This window comes from Monodelphis domestica, chromosome 6, assembly GCF_027887165.1.
Source record: "Monodelphis domestica isolate mMonDom1 chromosome 6, mMonDom1.pri, whole genome shotgun sequence".
Taxonomy (NCBI): Eukaryota; Metazoa; Chordata; class Mammalia; order Didelphimorphia; family Didelphidae; genus Monodelphis; species Monodelphis domestica.
In genome coordinates, this window is record NC_077232.1 from 204594756 (window position 1) to 204620779 (window position 26024).

Genomic DNA, 26024 nt, shown 5'->3' on the forward strand with positions numbered 1-26024 from the left:
AAGAGGTAGAGAGATGCTTAGCTTTCTAATCTATTGATTGCCACGGTAGGTCTGTGGCTTACTCTGACAATGGTTCCTTCAGCTCTCCAACACTCCAGCCAGAAGACCCCAAAGACCATCTGGTCACCGCTTATAAGCCCTTTTCTCCACCCACTAGCTCTCACATGTCACATCTCAGGAATCAACTATAGTTTCTTAATTTGCCTGAGCCACCCGCAGTGCCTGTGGAATCACTTCCCCATCTCATTGGTTCCTGAGTTCTTATAACTTCCTTTCTCTTAGGGCTGATGAGATGATGTTAAAAAAAAAGAGAGAGACATAATGGAGAGAGAAATTTGCCTCCAACACATTTAATAATGTGGGGTTCAAGCAGTCAGTGATGTCTAATCCCCACCTTGCTATTGAAGGAGGTCTAGTACAAAATACTGTAATAGAAAGATAATCTAGGAGATATTTCTGGTTGTAATAAATGAGATACTCGGACTGACTAGAGAGATACTAGGGGAAACTGCAGGGTGACTAGTTATAATGGAGATAGAAATACTTCTGAGAGATAGAGAGATACTACTAGAGGGGATACTCTGTTGAACACTACTGATGAGCTAACAGATCAAGATATTTCCTACCCTCCACTCTTCACCTCCCTGGTTTCCACCCACTCCCTCCTGCCTCCCTTCCCCTTCCCACTGTTAGTCAGACACCTTTCTATATAACTCAAAGGTGAACTGTGAGGTTTAGAGAAGAATCTCTTGTTCTCTTTCTCAAGTAAGGAGATTTATTGGGGAAGATAGGACAGGACGGAAGATGAAGGTGAGAGGGATAGGGTTATCCCTAATCTACAAGGAGGGTTAGGAGGATTTGGGGAAATGTCAATCCTGTCACAACGGTGACACAAAAATCTGTCAGGGAGATGGGAGGACAACTGTTTAATTTTCTTTCTTCTTCCTTCAAACTCAAATCTCAAATATACAATCAGTTCTTCACACTCTAAGCCACCAACAAAAGTTAATTTCTTCTCAGCCTAGCTCCAGAAGCTCCCCCCCCCAAGGGTCCTTCAACCTAGGACAGAAGCTAATAGAGGTCCAGTTCAGAGCTTCTTCCCCCTTCAGTCTGGCTTGACTCTCCAACTGACTTTCCTGGGAACATTCCATTTGGAATGTTCTTTCTTGATTGACAGCTGAGGTCCTTTACTCTCTATCTTGCATGCATGAAATTCTCTCTTCCTTCATGCCTCTTCCACAATACACAGTGGAAAATCATAGCGGCTACTAATAAGCCCATACATATATTTCACACCAGAATATTTGATAAGTGGGTTGAAATGGGAAATCTTACTTATATATAGATTACAGCTTGTGTTTTTGTTCAATATGTGATGAGTTTAACATCATTAGGAATGCTAAGGGATTATATGACATTCAGTGTATAAATTTCCATCTTTATCATTGTGTAGATACTAGGCATAAGGACAAGTTGTTCACAAAGGCATCAAGTCTTCTTGTAATTGTATATTTAATCATTCACAAGATTGATTTATACTGAATTCTTCTATCAGAGAAATGGCCTTGGAGTTGAAATTATCTGGCTTAAGGAATTGAACTTCTCTTAATCTTTGGGAGATGTCACATAGCCCTTTGGTTTCCCACAGAGGAGACTCTTGGGCTGCAAAGTTTCTAAAGATCACAAAAGTTCCCAAAGAACAACAATGTTTGTCACCCTTATCTGAACAAACAGAATAGAAATCCAGTGAGCCAGATAAGATCAGAAAAATACCTGAAGAGCTTCAAAGTCAAAACAACTAGGAAAACAGGTTTCAAGTAGGAAGAGGAGTTTTTCTATCAACAACCTGTTAGTAATCAACTTCCTTTTGTCACTGAACCTGTTACCTTTTGTGAAAAACTTGGTGAGCCTATGTGAAAAACCTGTGGTGTCTTCTTTGTTTTGCAGTTTCCCAGAACTATCATTGAGGTATTTGCATTTAAATATGCTCCTTGAGGTAAGGCTGACTGAAGCAGTTCTTTGCCTCAAGCTGCTCTTCAACACTGTCTCTGTGTCTTTCTTTCTATGCATCCCTAATCTCTGATTTGGATCCTTGCTTTTCCATCTTCAGCTTCCCTCTTAGGTCAGAAGAATCCATTTGTGTCTTGTCTACTGTCTACTGGCTGGGACAGTAGCGCTACCACAACATGCTGCTTCTCAATAAAGCCTAAAATTATATTAGCATTATTTTTTAAAACCTACCATATTATTTACTTATGAAGAACTTCTCTTTCTAACCATACTGGCATAATTTAATCCAAAATATCTATTCCACAAAATGGTTAGTCTAAGTCAGAGTTAAACATGAGGTTGTCAAAAAATTCAAATGATTAATAATATAAAATTAATAGTAGAAATCCAATGGTTATTAAGGAAGGTAATTACTATTTAAGGAATGCCTATCAAGGTAATTTATGAGTAGGTTTTGGTTTATTTAGGATAAACATTTGTACTCAATTTTTAGTTGCTAAGATCCATCAACAAACATTTATTCAGTATCTACTATGTGTCAGGGACTAGCCTTAGATGCTAGAGAATTGGACAAAAATTATCCAGTCCCTGCCCTCAAGGAACTTACAATTTATTAAAGTAATTGATAGATAGGTAGGTACATAGATAGATAGACAGACAGATGGGTAGCTAGCTAGATAGATAAATGGATAAACACACACACACACACACACACACACATATATATATGTACACATATACACAAATTATATATATAAACATTTGTGGCAAAGGATAGAAGAAATAAATACAAAGTGATTTTGGAGTAGAGAAGATCAAGAATAAGTGGGAAGATCAAGGTATATAATAGACCAGATGAGTTATCTGTGTTTGGCAAACATTTATTTCTATGCCTTTGTATTTATGTTCTTTTTCCCTGAGTTTCCTGCCAAAGACTTTTTTTAAATTTGAATTAATTTATTTAGTCAATTTAGAACATTATTCCTTGGTTACAATAATCACATTATTTCCCTCCCTCCCCTCTACCCACCCTCCCCGCAGCTGCTCAATTTCATTGGGTATTACTTGTGTCCTTGATCAGAACCTCTTTCCATGTTGTTGGTGTTTGCATTAGGATGTTCATTTAGAGTCTTGTCCTCATTAAACCAAATGGAAAGCAGGTTTCTCACACCTCACCAAGGACAGAGAAGGTGGTACACCTGGCAGCACTTATAGCACTTATAGAGAGGATCCTAAGTCATCTAGGTTTGCACTGTGGGAAATACTAATGAGCCTGAGGCTCTATCTAGGAGTGGAGGAAAGCTAATAGTAGCAAAGAGATCATTGTGGACATTCAGGCCAATTCAAAAAATACTTATAAAGCTGGCTAACTTGGGACGAAGAACTCAGGCTCCTGTGTCAGGACAATTTCTTCCATGACCTTGGGCAAACTTAAAGGAGGTGAATTTGTCTTTTTGTCCTTCCATTTCCCATTCCTCAAAGTTAGTGTTCCCCTTTTCTCCCAGATGTTCCTACTTCCTTCTCCCCTTGAAGGAGAAAACACTATCCCAAACTCTGCTCCTGCATGCTAAGCTAGCTTTTCCTTCAAAAGTATTGAAACCTGCTTGGAGATTCAGTTGCTAACTATGAACATCATTTCCTAGTTGCCTGAGGACAAAGCAGCCAGGAGGAGCTCAGGTCATTCATTCTCTGATGCTTGCCTGGTTGACCAAGAAGGACAACCCAGGCAAGGGAGCTTTACCCAGTTATTATGTCAAGGAGTTTTCAGTGTCTTTTCATGTCGAAGAATTTCCTCCTGCTGTGGCTAAATAAATGTCCTTTTATTAACTATTCAGTGACTGAAGAATGATTCATTTTGGGCCAATATCAAACCTAAATTACCAGGGGACTGACCTGAGGCAGACCCAAGTGGGAACAGCTAGGACCTGCTATCTAGGGTCCCTTTCTTGCTCTTTATTAGTAAGTGGCAATTAGTTGTGGGACCCTGAACAAGTCTCTCTACCTCTTTAGGCCTCAGTTAACCTTATTATAAAATGAGAGGTTTGTACAGGAACACCTTGGGGTTCTTTCAACTTCAAATTTATGATTCTGGGAACATAACTGACAGGTAATCATCTAGTTTAATGATTAATACTTCTAGTGAGAGAAAACTGAACACCTTGCATAATAGCTCTAATAGTAGGCCATTCCATTCCAATTTTTGTTATATAACTTTTGCTTTTTTAAAAAAAGTAAATAAGGATTTATTTTCTTTCTCTCCTAATTCATCATACTGAAAGAAAAAGGAAATACAAACAAAACCATTGTAGCAAATATATATATATATATATACATATATATATATATATATATAATCAAGGAAAAAAAATTCCCACAATGGCCATGTTCAAAAATGTATGTTTCATTCAGAATTTTGAGTCCAACACCTCAGACAGAGAGGAGTCAGGCTCTTTCTTGAACTCTGAATCTCTCTCTATATATATCTTAGAGCGCCAGGGAAAATCACTTAAAGCTTAGGTTTGGCTCATGACAAGGACCTCCCCAAAAGGAAGTAGAAAGGTACTCAATATTCAGTGCAGAGCAAGTACAGGACAGCTATTTATTTTCTCTTATAGAAAGAAAAGGTTAAAAAAACCACAAGTTCAAAAGCATGCAATGACAGACCTCAAACACAGTAATTTAACTCTTATTATTGTCTCCTTTGAAGTGAATACATAAAACATTAAAATGTAGGACATCTGATGGGACTGCTGGATATTTCACCTGTCAGTAGTCATCTTTTCCTCTGAGAAGAAATTAATACTAATGACTAACGTTTATGTGGTATTTACTATATTCCAGGCACTGTACTAATTATTATCTCATTTGATCCTCACAACAGCCCTACAAGATATCATGGTATCTCCCTTTTATAGTTGAGGAAACTGAGGCAAACAGAAGCTAAGTGACTCGTCCAAGGTAATACAGTTGGTACATACCCTTCAACACTAAGTCAATATATGTGCCCACTAGCAATGGCCCAAAGTCTTCCAGGTGTTATTTGTCCCCATTACACTTATTTTTAACTAAATTCAGCCTACTTGCATCTCCTCCCCATTGGTCCTCTCCAGGCAGAAGCTTAATGTTGGCTATCATAATAGCTTTGTTAACTACAGAGTAGCAGCGGATTTCTTCTAGTCTCTTTCTAATCTCATTGGTTTTACTTAAACTTAAACATTTCCTTTCCCAAGATACTTGGTCCATTCCAATAAACAGGTATTTAGTATGCACAAGGTACAGTATTTCTTTCACCTAAGAGCTAAAGATAGCTTTTTTACTCCCTCCATCAACCCTCATGGCCCCAAGTTTCTTTTTCCCTGAGAAATTATCTTCAGTTCCTTTAACTAATCTTCATATTATATAGTTTATTTTTTGTTGTTCACTTATTCAGTGGTGTCTGGCTCTTTGTGATCCCGTGGATAAGTCCATGGAGTTTTCATGGCAAAGATACTGGAGTAGTTTGCCATTTCCTTCTCTAGTGCATAATCATTTTTTTAACAGATATGGAACTGAGGCAAATAGAGGTTAAGTGACTTCTGTAGGGTCAGACAGCCAGTAAGTGGGATTTGAACTCAGGAAGATGAATCTTCCCTAATTTAGACCAGTCAATCTAACCACTGCTCTTAGAAATAACAGGATACAAATGGTTCATAAAGAAAAGATACTCAAGTTGAGTAAGAAGATATTAAGAGAGTCTAGTGGGGGCATCTGGGTAGCTCAGTGGATTGAGAGCCAGGCCTAGAAATGGGAAGTCCTAGGTTCAAATCTGGCCTTAGACACTACCCAGATGTGTGACCCTGGGCAAGTCACTTAACCCCCATTGCCTAGCCCTTACCACTCTTCTGCCTTGGAACCAATATACAGTATTGATTCTAAGATGGAAGGTGAGGGTTTTTAAAAAGAGAGAGTCTAGCAAATTATTATTAATGAAATTAAGGGAACCTAATCCAATTGAACAAATGAACAATGGCTTGTTTTATTGAATGAACTGATAACTGATTGATAAACTATCAGTAATAATTGAAAGATGATGAGAAAATCCTTTTTCAATGACAGGAATACTAAAATGGCACAAGGGAAATGTTCTAGATGATAGCCTGGATGAAAGTAAAGTATATGATAAAGTGTCCATGTGAGGAAGGTGTGTTGTAAGTTTTAGAGAGGCATCTAATCCCCAAATAAAATAGCCTCTAAAACTAAGGAAATAAAACTGTAGGATTTGTGTTCTACTCTCCTCCCTTTTGGCAACCACAGCATAAACAATAATGATTCTATTTTAAAAGAAACTTCCACCATTTTAAAGATTCCCTGCCACCATGGAGAATTCCAGTAAGACTAACCACATGGCAAAAAATTGGAAAACAAGGAGGTATCCCTTGATTGGGGAATGGCTGAACAAATTGTTGAATATGATGGTGATGGAATACCATTGTGCTGAAAGGAATGATGATCTGGAGGATTTCTATATGAACTGGAAGAACCTCCAGGAACTGATCCAGAATGAAACGAGCACAACCAAGAGAACATTGTACACAGAAAGTGAAACACTGTAAAACAATCCAATGTAATGGACTTTGCTACTACAAGACAATCTCAAGGGACTTATGAGAAAAAATGCTATCCACATCAAAAGAAAGAACTATGGGAGTAGAAAGACAGAAGAAAAACAAATGCCTTATCATTTGTTTATATGGATATATGATTGGGAGTTTTGGTTTTAAAAGATTGTTCTATTACAAAATGAATAATATGGAAATAGGTAGGTGATAATATTTGTATAACCCAGTGGAAGTGCTTATTGAATCCAGGAGGGGGGAGGGAAGAGGGGAGGAAAAGAAAATGAAATATGAAAACATGAAAAAATATTTTTTAAAAAGACTAACCACAGAGAAATGCATTTCTTGTTGTTGTAAGAGAATACTCATATAAAACCAAGCTCCCCAAAAGTAAATAAAATAATGTAAAAAAATATGTTCTGATTTGCATCTGACTCCAACAGTTCTTGCTCTGAAAGTGCTCAAGCACTGCCACACTGGGTAGAGTCAGGCAAATTAAGGAACTATGATTGGTTCCTGAGATGTGACATGGAAGAGTTAGTGGGTGGAGAAAACTGCTTATAAAGGCAAGATCAAGGCTCTGGATACAGGCTCTTTCACAGCTTTCTGGCTGGAGTTTGGAACCTTAAGGAGCTCATGTCAGTGGTGAGCTTCAATCCATTAAATAGAAACTAGGGTATTTAGCTAGGCAATTCTTTACCTCTTTCCTACATTTCCCTCTCTCTGCTATCACTACTTTAATTTAATAAAGCTACTAAAGCTACTAGCAGCCTTATAATTTAATTTTAATTATTACAGATATAAAGAGAAGAGCTACAAATAAAGCCACAATTACTAACCTAGGAGAATAGGAAAATGGTGATGCTTTGAACAGAAAAAAAAAAGTTTGGAAGAAGCCTGGGTTTGAGGTTTTCAAGAAAAGAGCTGAGGAAGAATTTTTTGGGAATGAGGGGTAGCCTAAGTAGACCAGAGGCAAGAGGGAATGCCTAGAAACAATAGGTATACCAGTTTTCTTGAGCATGAGTCGAATCAAACCCTTCCTAATCAAAGAGGACAAAAATTATGTCAGTGGTGGTAAATTTTGGCTAGTTCATAAATTCGATTTAAGTGAGGCAGAGTTGCACAAAGTCATCAGCCTGTTTCAGTGCCTGTTTCAGCCGCCTTCATGACCATTGGAATTAATTGTTTTTATTCCTCCCTTCTCAGGTTTGAGCCCTGTAGGTTACCCTCAACCTAGTTTACCTCGTCTGCTGAGGAAGCTTACCAGTGTGTGGCAGGTAGATAGGAAAGGAGGAAAGGAGCCCTGAAAAGGGCTAGGCAAGCCCTGACAGAGGGGTATTAGTTTTCCCTGAACAGCCTGGGATTCCCAGGAGTCCAGTAGAAGAAATCTGGATAAGTTAGCTGAAGCTAGATTGTAAAAGGTTCTAGATTCCAAACAAAGTAATTTATATTTCAAAAACCCAAAGAAAATGGGAAATCACATTCGATTTCTTAAGCAGAGAAATGGCATGGGCAGGCTTTGAGGAATTTCAATTTGGAGGATGTACTGGAGAAAGGAGAGCTAGGTGTTAGGAAGGCTATAGGTAAAAGTAGATGAAATTCTAACCTAGCAGTGGCAAGCCCAGGCATTGAGGAGAAGAAGAAAGTTTGGGAAGACTTTTAATTCCAGGTCTTTAAATTTATCACTGTTGAGTTTATCTGTCTATCTAGCCATAGAGCTATAGATCTAGCTAGGAGCTCTTTTTTGGTTTTGGTCACTCATTCTAGCCTATGGACTTCTTTATTATAGGTCTGAATTCTATCATTATCCTTATTAACCATCCATGTTAGTTTTAGTTATTTGCAAATTTAATAAGAATACATTCAGGGAGACAGAGTCAATATGGACAATTATTTTACTTGATTATGTGTGTTTGTCACAAGGAGACATTTTTTGATGGGTATAAGAAGCAGAAAAGAGAAAATACATTTTTGTTCATTGAAAAAAATTCTTAATTTTAAAGTAAAAAAAAAAGTAGCTTGTGTGTGAAGTGTAAGTGTAAGGGGGCCTAGAAATACCAAGGTTTACCCTCTTTAGCCACTATTTTTTTTTAAACCCTTACCTTCTGTCTTAGAGTCAATACTGTGTATTGGCTCCAAGGCAGAAGAGTGGTAAGGGCTAGGCAATGGGGGTCAAGTGACTTGCCCAGAGTCACACATCTGGGAAGTATCTGAGGCCAGATTTGAACCTAGGACCTCCCATCTCTAGGCCTGGCTCTCAATACACCAAGCTACCCAGCTGCTCCTCTTTAGCCATTATTAAAAGAATAGGGAAGTAATTTCAAATGCCACACTTTATTGAGAGAGAGAGAAAAAAAGAAAAAGGCAGCCAAGAGAAAAAAAACCCCAGTTCCCAGAAAAAACCTTTATTTATAGGAAAAGACAACCCTCAGGTTAATTGACATCATCCAGTTACATTCACTCCATCATGGTCCAGCCTTCCTGAAGCAAGGATCCTCCAAATTAACCTTTTTAGCAAATGGTCAAGGGTTGAAGTCATGTTCTAATCCACATACAAACCCAGAAGAGTTTATGATACATTTTGGGTGTAGGGCTGATTGGGAAATTACTATCTCTGACAAGCCACTATTGTGGTTTCCAGAACTTCTAGCCCACCTGGCCTCTCAGGCAGACACTCCTTGAAGGCAAATTGCATGGGTTGGGTTAGTAGGAGGTGAAGGGAGTTAGAATGCAAATTAAAGCAGCCAAGGGTTTCTTATGAAAGGATACTGTGGAAGGGGGTTGAAGAATGGGGAACAGGTTATTAGCCTAGCCTCTGGTGCATAAAACTTATTACTAAATCATTAAACTACATATAGTTTTAAACACTTTTAAAATACCAACTCAAAGACATATCCCCAAATCCCAAAAATACTTTGTATTGTATTGCTTCTGATAGTATAGACAAAGGTTGTTTCTGTCTCACTCCCACCAAGGGTAATGAGGCTGTTGTTTTCTGAATGGGCTGGGGCAATCTTGTCCTGCCAGGGATGCTATCTTGAAGAGACCTGTTTACTAACTCCTACTGGGGTCCTAGCATATTCATTTTGGAGATATTAATATTGTTAGTATATTTGAGAACAACATATTAATTTCTCACTCCACACACTTGGAAACAAAATCCATCATCTATAGGTTCATCCCACTTATCAGTGTTTCAACTGTCTGCTCTCTAAGTGTCACTCCCTTCAACTTGAAATCTGAAGACCCCAAGTTTGCCCCTGTCCCTTGAGAACTCCAGTACCAGGCACACCTGTTTGGGACTGACCTATAGACCTTAGAGTATTTGGGGACCCTAGTTTGGGAAGGGTTAGTAAACGTTGTCAAATGTTGAGTGCCTTTATTTGTCTTAGAAACTTTTCCCATTGTGTTAAAGTCCTCTCTCAGGAAACCCAGCTCTTGGTTTGACCCTTTCCTTTGTATTCATTAGAGTTGACCACTCCCTGATACCCAGCTGCTGGCTATAACCTCTCTGCAGCTTGCTTGTAGCTTGTCTATGCATGCTTGCTGTTCCAAGTTCTCAAGAGAGTATAAAAGACCCCCAAGTTCGGTGACTCTTCAGAGAAAGCATCTAGCATGGTGTCTTCTTCCTGGGATACATTCCCAGAGTCCCCAAGGTATAGACCCTGTGTGGGGTAAAAAAGGAATTCTTTATTCCTTTTTTAAGTTAATGGGGGACCTGGAGGTCCTCTTACCATAGATATGTGTAGAGATTAATCAGCCCACAGTGACAGGAAGTAGAAACCATAGAGACAGGAAAGAGGAACCATAGAGACAGGAAGTGAGGTAGAAGGGATAAAAGGGCCCAGCATCAGTTGGTCAGTTGCTGACAGTTAGGTGCTGGCAGTTGCATGAAAGTTGGCTGCTGGGAGTGTGTTGGGTTGTTGGTTGGCATTTAGTTGCGGGAATATAAAATGCAAGCCTGAGCTTACTGATAGGGCTTCTTGGCTTTAGCCTTTAGAGGGCTTTTTGGCTTTGGGGTTTTTGGCTTTTGATGTTAAGGTTTTTTTTTTTCTTTAATTTTTTTTGGGAGGTCTTCATTGACCGACCTAATTGGGGTTGGATTAAACACTGATTGGGTTGGTTTTGATTGGGTTGGAACTTTGTGGGGTGGTTGTTATTAGAGGTAGTTATAGGAAGATATAGTTAGACATATGCAGTTTTAGGTAGTAATTATAGGTAGTTATAGGATAACTAGTATAGATATTGGGAAATTTTCTTTCTCTACCTCTTTTCTATATTTAGGAAAATTTTTTTCTTTACTATATTCTTACTATATTTTTCTTTACTATATTCTTTTCTATCTCTATTTTAATAAAATTGAATTGTTAATTGTTAAAAGCTGCTCTTTTATTTTTGTCAAACCCCTATTTTAACCCTTACAGTAGTTCTTGGCACTGGGCTCTGTGTAGCAACTGAATCTTGGACTTATTCCCTTCCTGATTAAAGATTTGGTTTTTCTGACTACATTAGTAGTTCTGTGTTATTCCCAAGTTAACACTCCTGTTATAACAACAATCAGCCCTTTAACATAAATGATGCAAGTTCTCTTGATAAGTAACATTGTCCCTCACCAACAACATCCCATCTTAGTTTAAGACCTGTGGCTCCTTAGGAAAAATTAAATGAAGCATTTAGGGATGTTTTACAGAAAATCCCATATGCCAAGTAGATTTCAGTATCTACGAGAAAAAGACAAAAATAAATTCCAAATTGATCTGAAAGCTTAAGAGATTTTTTAAAAAATAAAAGTACATATTAAGAAATAGAATTTGGTTGTGTATATATGTGTGTCTGTTTAAGAATTCAATGCCACATCTGGGATATTAACCCTATTTTAACTAGTGCCAAGAGAAATGTCCTATAATTAAAAATATGCCTTTTGAAAATAATTAAAACATTAGTCTATGCATGGGACTCAGTAAGAGGAGAAAAATAAAAATCTTGTGAATGCCAAGTGCCTTGAGCTCTTGGGGAAATAGTGCTATATAAAGTATTTTTATTTTAATCCTGGCTCTGATGTTGATTGCCTAAGTGACCTTAGGCAAGTTATTTAACCCTTGCCTTCATTTCCCCATCTCTAAAATAAGACTAATAGTTACCTACTTCACAGAGGTGTTGGGAGGATTAATTAGCAAGCAGCTATTTTCCCAAGCCCATCCTTACCCTGAATGGGAGTAGAGTCAAGGAGTAGGTTTTCCCTGCCTCCCTTTCCCTGCCTTCTCCAAAACAAAATAAATCAAAACAAACAAAAACCTTCATGAAAAACATTCTACCAGTGGGAAGAATAGAAGAAGAAAGAAAATACCATCTCCTAGATAACTATAATAAGAAGACTAGTAAAGAGCTAGAATTGTCCCAGAGTATAGGGGGGTGGACATCTTGGACAAAGATGCTCAGATATAGGGCTTTGAAGATGAAAGTGTTCTGCCTGCTAAGCATTATTACTATGATGTATGCTGGGTAACAGCACTCAGCTTCCTTCCATTAATGTCACTCTCCATTTCTTTGCATGTGCCCATTCATAATTATAGTCCAAGAATTTTAGTTGAAAATGAAAAGGGGTATCATTGCATTTCTTCCCCAGTGACCAATGGAGGCATGAAGGGTACATCTGGCATGGGATCCAGGATTTTCCACTAGACACCCTACAACTCCAGAAATATTCTAGGTTAGAGAGAAGCTAGAAACTCTAGAAGTATTTCAAGTCAAACAGAAAGTAGGAAAATTTCTTTCCTTCCTTGCATTCTTGCAGTGCTAAGGAAAAGGTGACCCTGGGCATGAGAGACACACGATAGGAAAGACCCCTGGGAGAAATATTCCCCTTGGATTCTCCCCTAGATTTTGAGATGGACATTGATATACATTTTCCAGTTATGCTCTAATACCATTGGGTTGTATTTAGGACATCTACTTGTCCCCTAAACTATTCCTGGTCTTTAGTCAGTAGCCCACGTCATCTAAAGGTATAAAAGACTCAGGACATAGCCCCTCTAGGAGGCAGAGTACTACCTGCACTGTCCTCACAGCCAAATTCAACAGGAATTCCAAATGAATAAATTTCTCTTTTTATTTTTAAGCTAAGTTTTAGAGTCTTGCATTCTTGCAAAAGTACCTGTCACAAACCTGGGGTTCACCTCCCACAACACATATGGTCACCAGAGTTAAAATGAACCTATTGGCTTAATCTCAATTTTGTGCTTTGTCGGTATATGTGTGGAATGTGAATTTCCTTTTTTACAAAATTCACTACATTTCTCTAACATTAAGGTATAAAGACTTACCAGGCTTTGGGGGAGGGGGAAGGTAATGACCCTTTCTTTCTGGAAAAGTTCTTTGTGTGCATTCTACATATTTCAAGTCTTCTCTCTCACCAAAGATCTTTCTCCCCTAGTAAGAATTCAGTAGCACAGATCCAGAGCCAAAGAAGGAACCATTGGAGTCTGAGTGTAGGTCAAAGCTTGCCATCTTCCATTATCTCCTCTCCTTGAGATTTCTATTGTATGTGTGATATGTGGCTTCTATCATTGCATAAGCAATATGGAAACATGTATTACATGAAAGTGCAAGTATAACCTATATCAGACTATTCATTGCCTTGGGGATGTGGGGAGGGAAGTGAGGTAGAAAAATCTGAATTCTAAAATGTCAAAGCACAATTGTCAAAAATTGTTTCTACATGAAACTGAAAAAAATGAAAAAATTTGGAAAAAAATCAGAAAGACAAAAATAATCAACTGTGGAAATGGAATTGGATTGGACCTATAATTTTATTAGCATAGGGAACTCCCAAGCTACTAATGCAGGTTGGCAAGAATTCCATAGCACAAAATTAACAACTATAAAAATGGTAAATATTCACTGTGAAGCCTTCTACTCCATCCTGCATTTGACTAAAATGTATTTGTGTGTGTGTGTGTGTGTGTGTGTGTATGTGTGTGATTGTTCCACAAATAATGACCAGGTGTTCCTAAAAAGATCAATGGGATTTTCTCCACTAGCTCTTAATTCTTTCCTTTTGAGGGTTTTCTCCCTTCTTCTGAGGTGTTTCAGATTAATAGAAATATGTGTGAAGGTCAAAATATTTATAGCAGCACGCTTTGTGGTAGCCAAGAAAGGGAAACAAAGTAGATTCTCATCAATGGGGGAATGAGTAAGCAAATTATGATACATGGTTGTAATGGAATATTATTGTGCTATAAGAATTGGAAAATATGATAAGTAAAGAGGATCTTGGAAAAGACCTACATGAACTGATACTAAGTAAGCAGAGCCAAGAAAACAATAATAGCAAAAACAAAAACAGTGACCACAGTAATGGAAGGAACACAAAACCATAAAAAAACGAATATTGCAAAATTACCAAGAACAAACCTGGCCTCAAAGAAGAGATGAAAAGCCTCCTTTGCAGAGATAGCGGATCCACAGAGAATGAAATATTACATATAATGGAAGACTTGTTATTTGTCAATCACTTTTGCCAAGGTTTCTTCTCATTTTTTCCCCATATTGGATAAATGTCTTGGGAGGGGAGAAGAGTGATTGGAAAATTAGGTGAAGTAAAAAAATAAAAATAAAAAGACATGAGGTTTGAAAGAAGGAACAATTTTTTTCCCCAAAGACCTGGAAAAGATCATAATCATCTATTTAAAGGTAAAGTAATCAAAGAACAGATGGGAAAAATATGCCTTCTTCACTTCTCTAGGCATTTTGGGGACCTGAGGGTGAGGAATGAAGTTTGAGGGAATGAATGGATTCATAGAGATATTGGTAATAAATAATATAATCCAACATCAATTTTCCTCACCCTCAAATTGTTTTATATGTATGTCATATATTTGTATATGTGTATACATCATATATATTTATATATTTAAACATTATACCTCCTCCTTCAATACTGTGCTCCAATAGAGAATAAATTTCTTGAGGTTAGGGTCTGTTTCATTTTTTCCCTCTATGTCTCCTGAAGCTCAACATAGTAATAGACACATAGAAGGGATTCAATAAATGTTTCTTGTTGTTGTAAGTGTTGATAGGACAGTGTCCAGTAGAGATAGAGAGATCTGAGTAATTACATGCTAAAGCTATAATGCTCTCCTTTTACATCCTTATTTCGATTAATTAATAACTTAGCATGGGGAACTCCCAAGTTCTCTGCATTTCAAAGACATACTCAGTCCACTTCCATAACTTCCTTCTTCTAGCAAGAGCATTCCCATTCTTTCAGTAACCTAGACTCACAATCATTAAGGCTTCACTTTTATCCATCTACTCCTTCCCATTTCATTTGCCAAATCTTGTTGATTCCAACTCCTTAATCCTTCTCCTCTGCTCATACCACAATCACCCTAGCCCAGTCTTCCTAACCTCATCTAAATGAATGGCTTCCGAATTAGTTTTCCTGCATCTGGTCACTTCTGGCACCCAACTCATCCTCCACAGTGTTGACTTAGGAAAAACACAGAACTATTAAATAGTCAGAAAAACCACTCTTTAATCAAGGAAAAGGGGTTCAATGTGAAAGTAGGCCTCTACACAGATCTGAGCTCCACGCCACTCAACAAAGCAGCATCCGAGGACTGAACTCTGGTCGCTCTGGACACTGATCCCTAGCCAATGGTACTACATTGGACAGTTCCAAGGAGCCATTAAAGTTGGGGAGCTTAAATACCTTTCTAGGTGAAACACGGGGGCTGAGGATGAGAGGGACAGTTGATTGACTTTACAATGGTAACAAAGGAAAATGAGGAGTTCCAATCAGGAATAACACTTTGGACTTTGGCCTAAGGGGAGAAACCATTGGGACAAAAGAGAAATTTAACATCTGGTGGGATTAGCTATTCCCATTCAAACTACCTTAAAGTCTATTAGTCTGAGACTGGTGAAGTAGGACTTTCCCTCAGGGAGGAAACTTTCCTGCCACTAGGTGAAAGCCTCAGGTTTAAATCTTTCTAGGCTACAAGTTTGGGGGCTTCTAGATTCCACGTTGACAACAGTTACAAAATTGATACACTTTTACAGGACTGACGATGTCACTCCTCTGCCCAAGAAGGCACAGTGCCTTCCCCTTGCTTTTAAATTAAAATATAAAAACCTTAAAGCCCTTCACACTAGTTTCCTGGCTTGCTTTTCCTGGTAAAAGTTGTCACCCATACCTGGAATGGGCTTTTATTACCTCTGGCATTTTGGATCCCGTTGGAGCTGCTCTCCAAACTACCCAACAGAGATACCTAAACAAACCCCCCTTAAAAGTCTCCAAGATTCCTCCCCCTCTGGGTTTCCATTTATTGATTTCCAAGATTACAGTTAACTGAGTGTATATGACTTGCATTTTTAATTGAACAAATCTGAACTTAAGTAATAAGTACACTGTGAATGAAGAAAATGGCCCACACTAGAATCCAAGACTTAATGAGAAAGTTCTAACAACTATTTCTATTAATTGTTAATTACTATATTACTACCCTGGCTTCAGATTCTTTGGGAACTTATTTATTCTGTATTATTTCTGGAAACACCAGAAGAAAGGCAGCCTGACTCATCAGCAGAAAAGAGCAGAAACTCGACCAATTGTTTAACTATTCCCAAAATAGTGTGCATACTGTTTTCTCCCTTTTGACCTCTACTAAATAATTTGATAAATCCTGCAAATTTTTTCATTTCTGTAGTACATAAAATTGTTTAAATGCAAGTAAACTCTGGAATGCTTATCTTGCAATAACAAAGGGTATACACAGTTCAAGAAAATGACTCATTTTATTACAGTATCTACAGGTGAATGATTTATATTGAAGCAATCAAATCTAGTTAATCTAATTAGGTATCAATTTTATTCCAAGCTTTTGGTTCTTAATCCACTGAATAAGATGCCATAAATCACAAAACATAGAATTTCAGTAGCAAAGAAAGAAGACATAAAAAATTTCAAGTTCCTAGGATAAAACAGAAATACCAGGTATCAGTGGTAAATAGTATGAGATACATGGTCCTGTACAGTCCACAATCAGAGCTGAAATACATTAGTAACTGCATACTAATATGCCACAATATCTCTCCCCTAATACATATAGTGGCAATTATTTTTTTAATGACAACATAAATATCACTTGAGGTTTTGGGATATCCCAAATAATTATGACCATTTTAGGGCAATGAGAATAGACAACAGAAGTATTGACATTCCAATGGGACAAAAAAAAATAGCAAACAAGCCATGGGTCATTTCCTAATGAGAAGTCATGTCTTTTCATTAAGCCATCTATAGCCTTCCCATTACTGCCATTCATTGGACAGTTAGGGCTTATAGCGCTGGATGAAGCCTGGGTACAGGCACACATCTCAGATGTGATATCTGTTCAAAATCCAAGTTAAGAATCATTCCAAACCCAAGCCATATCCTCCATGAGGGCATGTACCATATTTTCTCTGGTCAGTGTACCAGTAGTAGGGAGTGGGATCAATGTCTTCTCTTTTATATCCCTTTAGTAGTTCTTCACCATCCCAGATACGCATGGAAAATCCCACAATCTCACCAACATTTGGCATCAACACATCTACACATTCAGTAAGCCGGGAATCCTCAGGACATCGCTGCATATAGAAGGACTTGATCCCTACAGGAAATCGACACAGCAAGATTGGTTCATTAATGGTGTCTGTCATCAGTCTCTCAGGGGCTTCTGGGATATTCTCTCCATATTCATAATAGGTACTATCCTCTTTCTTTACATCATGTTCCTTTAGCCAAACAATGGCATCCGAGTAGTTCATCCACTTGAAAGGTCTTTTGGGTGGTGTGAAGGTCGGATTGAGATCATATAATAAGCTTGCTGTCTACTACATCACAAACCAAGTCTTCCAAATGATTTAGGAGATCATCAAAAGTCAGGAAAGGGCACTCAGCTTCAGTGTGAGTGTATTCTGCTAGGTGTCTTCGTGTCCTGGACTGTTCCACTCTGTATGACTGAGCAATACAAAAGACATCTCCTAAAGCTGGGATACATGTTTCCAAATATAGCTGTGATGATTGAGTTAAAAATGCATCTTCTCCAAAATAGTCAAGTTTGAAAAGTGTGGCACCACCTTCTACCTGTGTCTGTCCTAAAGTTGGAGGAGTGATTTCATAGTTAGTATCCCCTATCAAAAAAAGTGATCTCTAAAGCATTGAACACACTTTCAATATTTTGGACACATTCTCTCCTCGGATCATCATATGCCTATTGTTAAGCTGAACATCTACATCAGGTTATCAGCTCCTCCAGCAAGGGCTAAGCCAATCACTTCCCAATAGTCACAACTTAATTCATGGCCTCCCGGTGCCTGCTTGCCTTCAGGTGTAAGATTGAGTGTTCCATACACTGCAACACTACTTTCTGTAGACAAAACCACTCCATTGTAACACTGACACAGTTCATTTGATAAGACACATTGAAGATACCCTGTACCATCTCTTAATATAACATTAAATTCTTCCCTTGCCTATGTAACCTAAGGACCCAACCAAACACCTTCACACGTTGGCCTCAATGTGCTTCTAAAGCACAAATCTTTACACATTTTGCCTCTGGAAGACTTGGATCTTGTTTAATGATAATTTTCTTTGCTTCTTCTAGGTTTCTTTCTCGTCTTAAATTGTCTTCTGCCTCTCTTTGTTTTCGAGATTCATTCTTCTTTCGTTCCGTGCCATATTTTTTTTAATGTTCTTCAGTTGTGATTTGGAAATAACATCCCATCTCTCATTTTCTTTTTGTGAATCCACATAAATTGTAGGAAATGGCTCCTTTCCTGCTGTCATCAAAGTCTTTAAACCTGTTTTAAAAGGTTTATCTTTTGTTCCATCACCAGTTGCATCACTTCCCTCTCCATCTGAGACAGAGTTCCAAAACCATCTTGGTCACCTCTTGTGACAGCTGTCTCAGCACCACCTCCACACTACTCCAAGATTTTTTAAAATTTTATTTAAAAAAAATTTTTAAAGAAAATTTTATTTAGTCAATTTAGAACATTATTTCTCAGTTACAAGAATCATATTCTTTCCCCCCACCTCTTTCCGTAGCCCACGGGCAATTCCACTGGGTTTTACAAGTGTTCTCCAAGGTTTTTCTCAGAAAGCTAGACAGCTTCCTTTTGGAATGTCTTTCCCAGCCAAATTCTCTTAAAGAATTTCCACCCAGTCTTTGGATCTCACTTTCAATGCCGCCTCCTCCAAGAAATCTTCCCGATTCTCAGGCTTCTCACCACCTCGCCCTTAGGCCTTACCCAGATTTTGTTTTGTAACTCTCTAAAGAACTTATCAGGTAATAGGTGGTGTTGTCCTGCCAGACAGTAACAAAACCTCTTTTAAGGCAGAGAAGCCTGGCTTTTCGAAAGTGCCTCCTAAGTCCTTGGATCACTCGAGGTTTGTTGGGTTAGCAAGCCCACCGCCGCTTCCTCTGGAGGCAGTTTCCCTTTGTGGGACAGTTTTGCTCCCACTACCTGGTAAGAGGTTCCAGGACTTATCACCTTAGGCTAGTGCTTTGATCCTGCCGAGCCTGGCCCACCCCACACACAGAGTAATAAGAAGCCTTAAGGGTGCTGGTTCTCCCAGGGTGGTGCAGCCTGGAGGCCCCTAGGGAGATCCAGACCTCTCAGAGCTGGGAAGGAGAGAGGGGTGAAACGTGAGTATTTTTTTGTTCCAAAGTCCTCCCAAGCTTCACAAGAGTCCTTCAAACGGGGAGTGTGGAGGGGGGAGGGCACAAATGATAAAGAGAAATATTATCTTTTGGGTCTACAGAACCTATTTTGTGCCCCATGTCCAGCCCTCCCTAGGCTAACTCAGAGGGTGCTATGGAAGCTTCCAGGAAGGGTTCCACTGGGTTTCAGTTTCTCTGCATATTGAATGAGAGAGATGGATCCCTTCAAACTTAAGGAAAGTGTACAGAAAGGTGAATCTTAAGTCTGAGGATGTAGATAGTTCCACCATTTATTTACTCTTTGACCCTGTGCCAGGACCTTTGTAGAACTCAATTTTCTCACGGTGAAAGGTAGGGGTTGAGTTAGACGGCCTCAAGGATCCTTCCCTGCCCTAAATCTATGCGCAGGAACAACTGCTCCCGAAAACTGAGCTACCGCAGGAGGTTGTCAGTCAATACACAGGAAGAGCCAGACACAAGGGATCCAAAGAAAAGCAAAAGCCAGCCTCTGCTTGGGAAATTACACTTAGAAAATGGGATCGGGAGAGGTTTTATGTAAATAGTGGGATTTTTTTTTTAAGCTGGAGAAAGTCTGGAGGCGAAGATAAGACAAGCGCATTCTCCAGACATGGGTACAGTCAGAGAAAATGCCCAAGAGTCAAGAGACCTGAAGCATCAACTACTGAAAACCAAAGCCCTTTAGAAAACTTCAAAGGGCTATTTAAATATCTGTCGGTACTCTTATTGCTAGCCTCGGTACCATTCCTCCACGGCTGAGCTTGGGAGCTCCAGCAAACCCAAGATTGGGGAGCAGTTTCCCAATGGCATCATTAAAGGGGACCCAAACCGCCCCCTCCCCACTCACTGGCTGTGTGGGAGGAAGGAGACGGGGCTCTCAAAGCCGAATGGCCAATCACAACATTCGCTTGGGTTCTTCGGATGGAGCTCCGCCCTCCACCGGCCCCATTAAAAGCATTCGGGTTACCACTTTCTCCGCGCCGGGTTGCTTGGTCTGTTGGGCTTCTTGCCCCTCAAATGTCGGAGAATCGGCTGCCGCGCTTAGTCCACCTGCACAGTGATTAACTGAGGGGCGTTCGTTAATGACTAGCTGGCACCTGCGCTCCTGGGATAGGGTGGCCCTTGTGCCCATCGGGGTTTGCTCTGCTCGGAAGCAAAGGAGAAACCGGAAGAGTCGGCGCCCCCCTGCTTTCTGACTGGCTGGACCAATAGCACTTGACCTAGGATTTTAGCTGGGTACCCCGAGAGGAAAAAGCGGCAGCCTCTGCCATCGCTGAATCGCGAAGGGGTCTGAATTTGAAGTCAGCCCCGCCAGCCACCTCCCCCTTCCTCTTTCAGAGGTCATGGCCAAGGCTAGCGCTCTAGAAAGTCTCCAGGTGGAGGCGAGCTGCGCGATCTGCCTGGATTATCTAAAAGACCCAGTGACCATCGACTGTGGCCACAACTTCTGCCGTACTTGCATCCTCCGCGCCTGGGAGGAGCTGGAGGAGCACTTCCCGTGCCCAGTGTGCCGCCGCCGATTCCCTCTGCGGATTTTCCGTACCAACCGGCAGCTAGGCAATGTGGCGGAGATCGTGCGAAAGCTGAGCCCCAAGTGCAGCAAGCGGAGACGGCCCGAAGAAGCGGTGTGCGAGAAGCACCAGCAGGCGCTGAGCCTCTTTTGCGAGAAGGAGCGCGAGGTGGTATGCCTTATGTGCTGCATTTCGTGCGAACATCGCGACCACCGCGTGGGCCCCGTCGACCAGGCGGCCGCGAGCCACAAGAAGAAGCTGCGCGCCTACCTGGGGCCGCTGCAACGGCAGGTGGAGGACTTGCGCCACTTCTTGGCGGGCGAGCAGAGGAAGCCCGGCTTGCTGCGGGAGAAAGTGGAGAACCGACGGCAGAAGCTCCAGTCGGAGACTGAGAAGCTGCACCACCTTCTGGACGAGGAGCACCAGGCGGTGCTGCGGAGGCTGGAGGACGAGGAGAAGGACATCCTGCAGAAGCTGAGCGAGAACGTGGCCATGCTCCTGGACCACGATACCATGCTACACAAACTTATCTGCGAGATCCAGGAAAGATGCCAGCTCCCGTCGGTGGAGGCCCTCCGGGGAATCAAGCACATCGTCAGCAAGTGCGAGAGCGCCAAGATTCCGGCTGCTGTCTCCCTAGAGCTGAAGGAAGACATCTGCAGCTTCCCCCTGCAGCATTTTGCGCTCAAGAAGATGATCAAGAAGTTTAAAGTGGACATCACTCTAGACCCGGCCACAGCGCACCCCAATCTGGTCCTCTCGGACGACCGCAAAAGCGTGAAGTTTGTTGAGAAAAAGCAAGATCTCCCGGACGTCCCGGAGAGATTTACATTTTACCCGTTTGTCTTGGGTTCCGAAGGCTTTTTGTCCGGCAGATATTATTGGGAGGTGGAGGTCGGAGACAAGACTGAGTGGACTCTGGGGGTCTGCTATGACTCAGTAACCAGGAAAGGGAAGATTAATTTATCACCTGCGGATGGCTACTGGAGACTGAGGTGGGACAAGAATGGATACACTGCCCACACGAGGACCCCCAATATCCTGCTCCTAAAAATAAAGCCGAAGCGAATTGGAGTTTTTCTGGACTATGACTTGGGGGAGGTTTCCTTTTATAATGTGAATGACAGGTCTCATATTTATACCTTCGCTGATACTTTTACAGAAAAACTTAGACCTTTTTTCTACCCTGGGGTCCATTCATTGCCTCTTATTCTGAGACCAGTAACAGATTGGGAATGATTTTTTTTTTCTTACGGTTTCTAGGGTAGGTTAAGGGGTTAATGCCAACATTTCTGGATTCTTTTTCATAATTTACCGCCAGTAACCATCAGGATGTTATTTCAAAGAGAGGAAGAGAGGGGAGTTAATAGAAAATACTTAATTTTTTCCAGGTAGATAGGAAAAAAATACTAATCATATTTTACATTTTTAGAAACAGAGAACTCAAAGGTTATGACTTGATCTTATCTCACCATTAAAAAAATTTCAGAACTGGGTTTTTTAAACTGGCATTCCAAGAGGAAGTGTTGAGTTGCTCATCTGTCTTAAGCTCTTAATTTTATAGGTTAGACACACACACACAGACACACACACATACACACACCATTTCCCTGAAGAAACACTGAACTCCTATGTGTGTAACCACTGTCACAAAGTTTGTCGGTTTATATATGGTGTCAGTGTTTTGTCAAAAAAATTGGTAATGTTTTTTTCTCCTCTTGATAGTCCTAAAAAGAAAAATGCATGATTTTATGGTTTAGAGCCAAATGTCTCTTTCTATGGGAATTTTAGTTTTAGAACTTTCCCTTAGGGCTCTCTCCCATTCCTTGGAACACACACAACCCTTAAAACTAGCAGTGGGAGCTAACGTCTAATCCATTTATCATTGTAATGTGTGTAATACCATAAGATTTTATTTTACACTTCTTTAATTGCTAGTATGTGCATTCTTTGGTTTGATCTTATAGTTAAACTGTTGGATTTTTTTTTAAAGCATTGTCAGCAGAAATGAAAATGCTACCATTGCTCTCATTTTTCTCAGCATTGAATGTTAATACTTTAGATTTTGTAAAAAGATATTAGACATTTAAAATGATTTTTCAATTTGGGAAAAAAAAAACTTTCACAAAAGGACCTAGTTATGGGGATAGGTAGTGCCTGGCACTTAGCTGAATGGATCTAAGCAAGTTAGCTTTGAGCCTCAGTTTCCTTATTTAGAAAAAGAGGATGCTGCCTACCTCACAAAGTTGTTAGAAGCTTTGTAAATCTTAGAAATACTCTTTTATTTTAATGCTAGGAACTGAAACAACTTGACACTCAATAAACTGTGGACATCATTTATATTTTCATCTTTAGTATGTATTTTACATAATTGTGATCTGCACATAATCTGAATTTTTCTTCACATGAACATTTTCATCTTAATTTTAATGCCTATGCAGTATTCTATCTTGGTACTATAATTTAGTGAGTTATCCCCTTGGCTATCAGGCATTTTGCTTTCTTCTGGCTTTGACTTACAGCTCTGCTTTGATCAGTTTTTTTCCTTTGGAATTGAGGCTTATTAGTGTTCACTCCAAGAAATAGATTAGAGGAAACAACTCTAGCTCTTATTTTCTCTCTAGAAAAAAAACTGGACCAGTTTTTAGTTTCATTGTTTTCCCCTTCTCTCATTCTGATTCTCTCATTCTGATCAGTGCTAGTTCTAATAGTTGAATAATTGTACCTTAAAGATTTTTTTTAATACCATAGAGTTTTGATGAGCCTGTCTTTTAATTTTTACCTTGGAACTGCATTTTATCTTATTTGCTCATTTTCTCATGCCTAATATTTTTAGATCTGAATGTAAATCTTGACACATGTAAATTTGGATAGTAAACTAACTAATGATATTTATCATTTTTTCCCATTCTGTCTCTTTTTTCCCCCTTTGTTTAACACCCTTACCTTTGGTCTTGAAATCAATACTAAGTATTGGTTCCAAGACAGAAGAGTATTAAGTACTTGATAATTGAGGTTAAATTACTTGCTGAGGGTCTCAAACAGCTAGGAAGTATCTGAGGCCACATTTGAACCTAGAATCTCCTAAGCTACCCTTAGTTCTTATTCTTTTGTTATATTTTACTACATTAACTTAAAAAAAAGTTTTCATTTTATACAAAAGATCAAGTTTATCTGGAATGGTACCATCCATGGATTATGTTTGGAGAAATTCTTTTATTTTTTGTTATTTTTTTTAAACCCGTACCTTCCACCTTAGAATCAAATACTGCATAGTGGTAAGGACTAAGCAATGAGGATTAAGTGACTTGCCCAGGATCACACAGCTAGAAGCAGAACCAGGTTGGCTATTTACTATGAACTGAATTTGACCTATATATATGGTAGATAGCAGCAAAGGATAATAGAGCATTTGACTTCATTCTTTCACTACCTGTGTGACTTTGGGCTAGTAATTTAACCTCAGCTCTTAAAATGAAGATAATAACACCTTCCCTACCTCACAGAGTTGTGAAGAAAGTGCTAAGTAAACTATAAAGATCTATAGATGCCTGTGAATTAATTATGGTAGTTTAAGTATCCCTAAATGAAAAGGCTGGCAGATGATAAACTTTTTCTAAACTATAATTACCAGTCATAACCCATTTATGGGATCATAGATTCAGAACTGGACTGCAGAGGTCATTTAATCCAACTCTTATTTTACAAGTAGATAAAACAAGCCCTGAGTAGGAAGGCTTATTATTGGCCTTCAAAGCTAGATATTTGCACCCCAGACTATCACTTCTCACTATATCAGATTGCCTCACCTTTATTTCTATAGCAAGTATATAGATAAAATGAAAAGCTTTGATAAATACAATGGATTAAAGGAGAACTAGGTAGCACAGGGGATAAAGTGGAATCAGAAGACTCCCAAGTGAGTTTACATCTGCTCTCTGATATTTATTAGCTATGGAAACCAAGGCAAGTCACTTAATCCTGTTTGCCTCAGTTTCTTGACAAGAATACCCCAAATGGGGTCATGAAGAGTAGAACACGGAAATGACTGAACAATAACAAAGTTCCTTAATGCATAGTTCTACTAGGATAGCTAGATACATTTGAACATTTTTACATGTGTTTGTAACTTTGGGGTAAAATCTTAAATAATACTAGAATTGGAAATGTTTATATTTAGGATTTATCATTCCTTTTATGCCTTCATAAATTTGCACCATGGCCAAAAAAAAAAAAACAGAAGAAAAATATTATTAATTTCAACTCATTTTGAAAATATTCATCCATACTCCAGGCTTAAGAATATTACCTAGATTAAAAACATTTTAAGCAATTACCTGAGAATAAGGGAAATAAGAAAAAATTACAAAAAGAACTTTTCTTTGTCTAGATTGACTTGTCACCTTTGACATCCCAACTATTAGAATGAATTTGAAGATGTTTCTGAAATCCATGAATTTACTGATATCTTGCGTCTTTAGTCTAGACAGGAAATATTGGGGTTTTCTTGGCAAAGATACTAGAGTGATTTGCCATTTTCTTCTCCAGCTCATTTTACAAACAAGGAAACTGAGACAAATGAGAGTGAAATGACTTGCCTAGGGTCACACAGGTAGTAAATGTCAGGTCAGATTTGAACTCTCCTCTTTCTGACTCTAAGCCCAGCACTCTGCACACTGTATCACTTAGTTATAGCAATGGATTTGAAATACCTCATTGCAAACTTAGTTCTTCTTATTCTTATATCCTTAATTCTAACTTAATTCTTGGAAATCTAGATTTTTCAAGTGCAAAAATACTTTTCTAATCCAATAAATACTAAAATGCCTACTACTTGGGAATCACATTAAATTAATTAAAAGACAATCCCTGCCTTCAAGGAGTGAGGCAGAAACACCAGAAGGTACAGCCTTGAGAACACCTTGAGAACAGGAAAGGCAAAAAGTCCTACCGAGAGTGAATAGATCCCATTTTCTGCCCCTGCCCTCTATAAAGGAAGGTTTTGGGGGGCAGTTTGTTCTCTGACCTCCAGCCCTCCAATCAGAAGAGAGAGGAGGCTGTGGGAGGTGGTGTCTATCAAGGCTTGAGTTAGCAGGATGGTGGTGAATTTAGACAAGATGAGCTTATTCTATTAGTGGGTTATAACCAAGTTATAAACAATTTCTCACCCTCAACTG

At 39.3% G+C, this 26024-nt stretch overlaps 1 protein-coding gene and 1 pseudogene across 1 annotated transcript; one reads left to right on the forward strand and one right to left on the reverse strand.

The window, feature by feature from the left end:
• Positions 1-16458: 16458 nt before the first annotated feature.
• LOC100015871 (asparagine--tRNA ligase, cytoplasmic-like) lies at positions 16459-18535 on the reverse strand (annotated as a pseudogene).
• Positions 18536-20309: 1774 nt separating this feature from the next.
• On the forward strand, positions 20310-25332 carry LOC100022131 (E3 ubiquitin-protein ligase TRIM39-like). Its single transcript, XM_056802862.1, has one exon. The coding sequence runs from the start codon at positions 20680-20682 to the stop codon at positions 22084-22086; it is 1407 nt and encodes a 468-aa protein (XP_056658840.1). The 5' UTR covers positions 20310-20679; the 3' UTR covers positions 22087-25332.
• Positions 25333-26024: the final 692 nt, after the last annotated feature.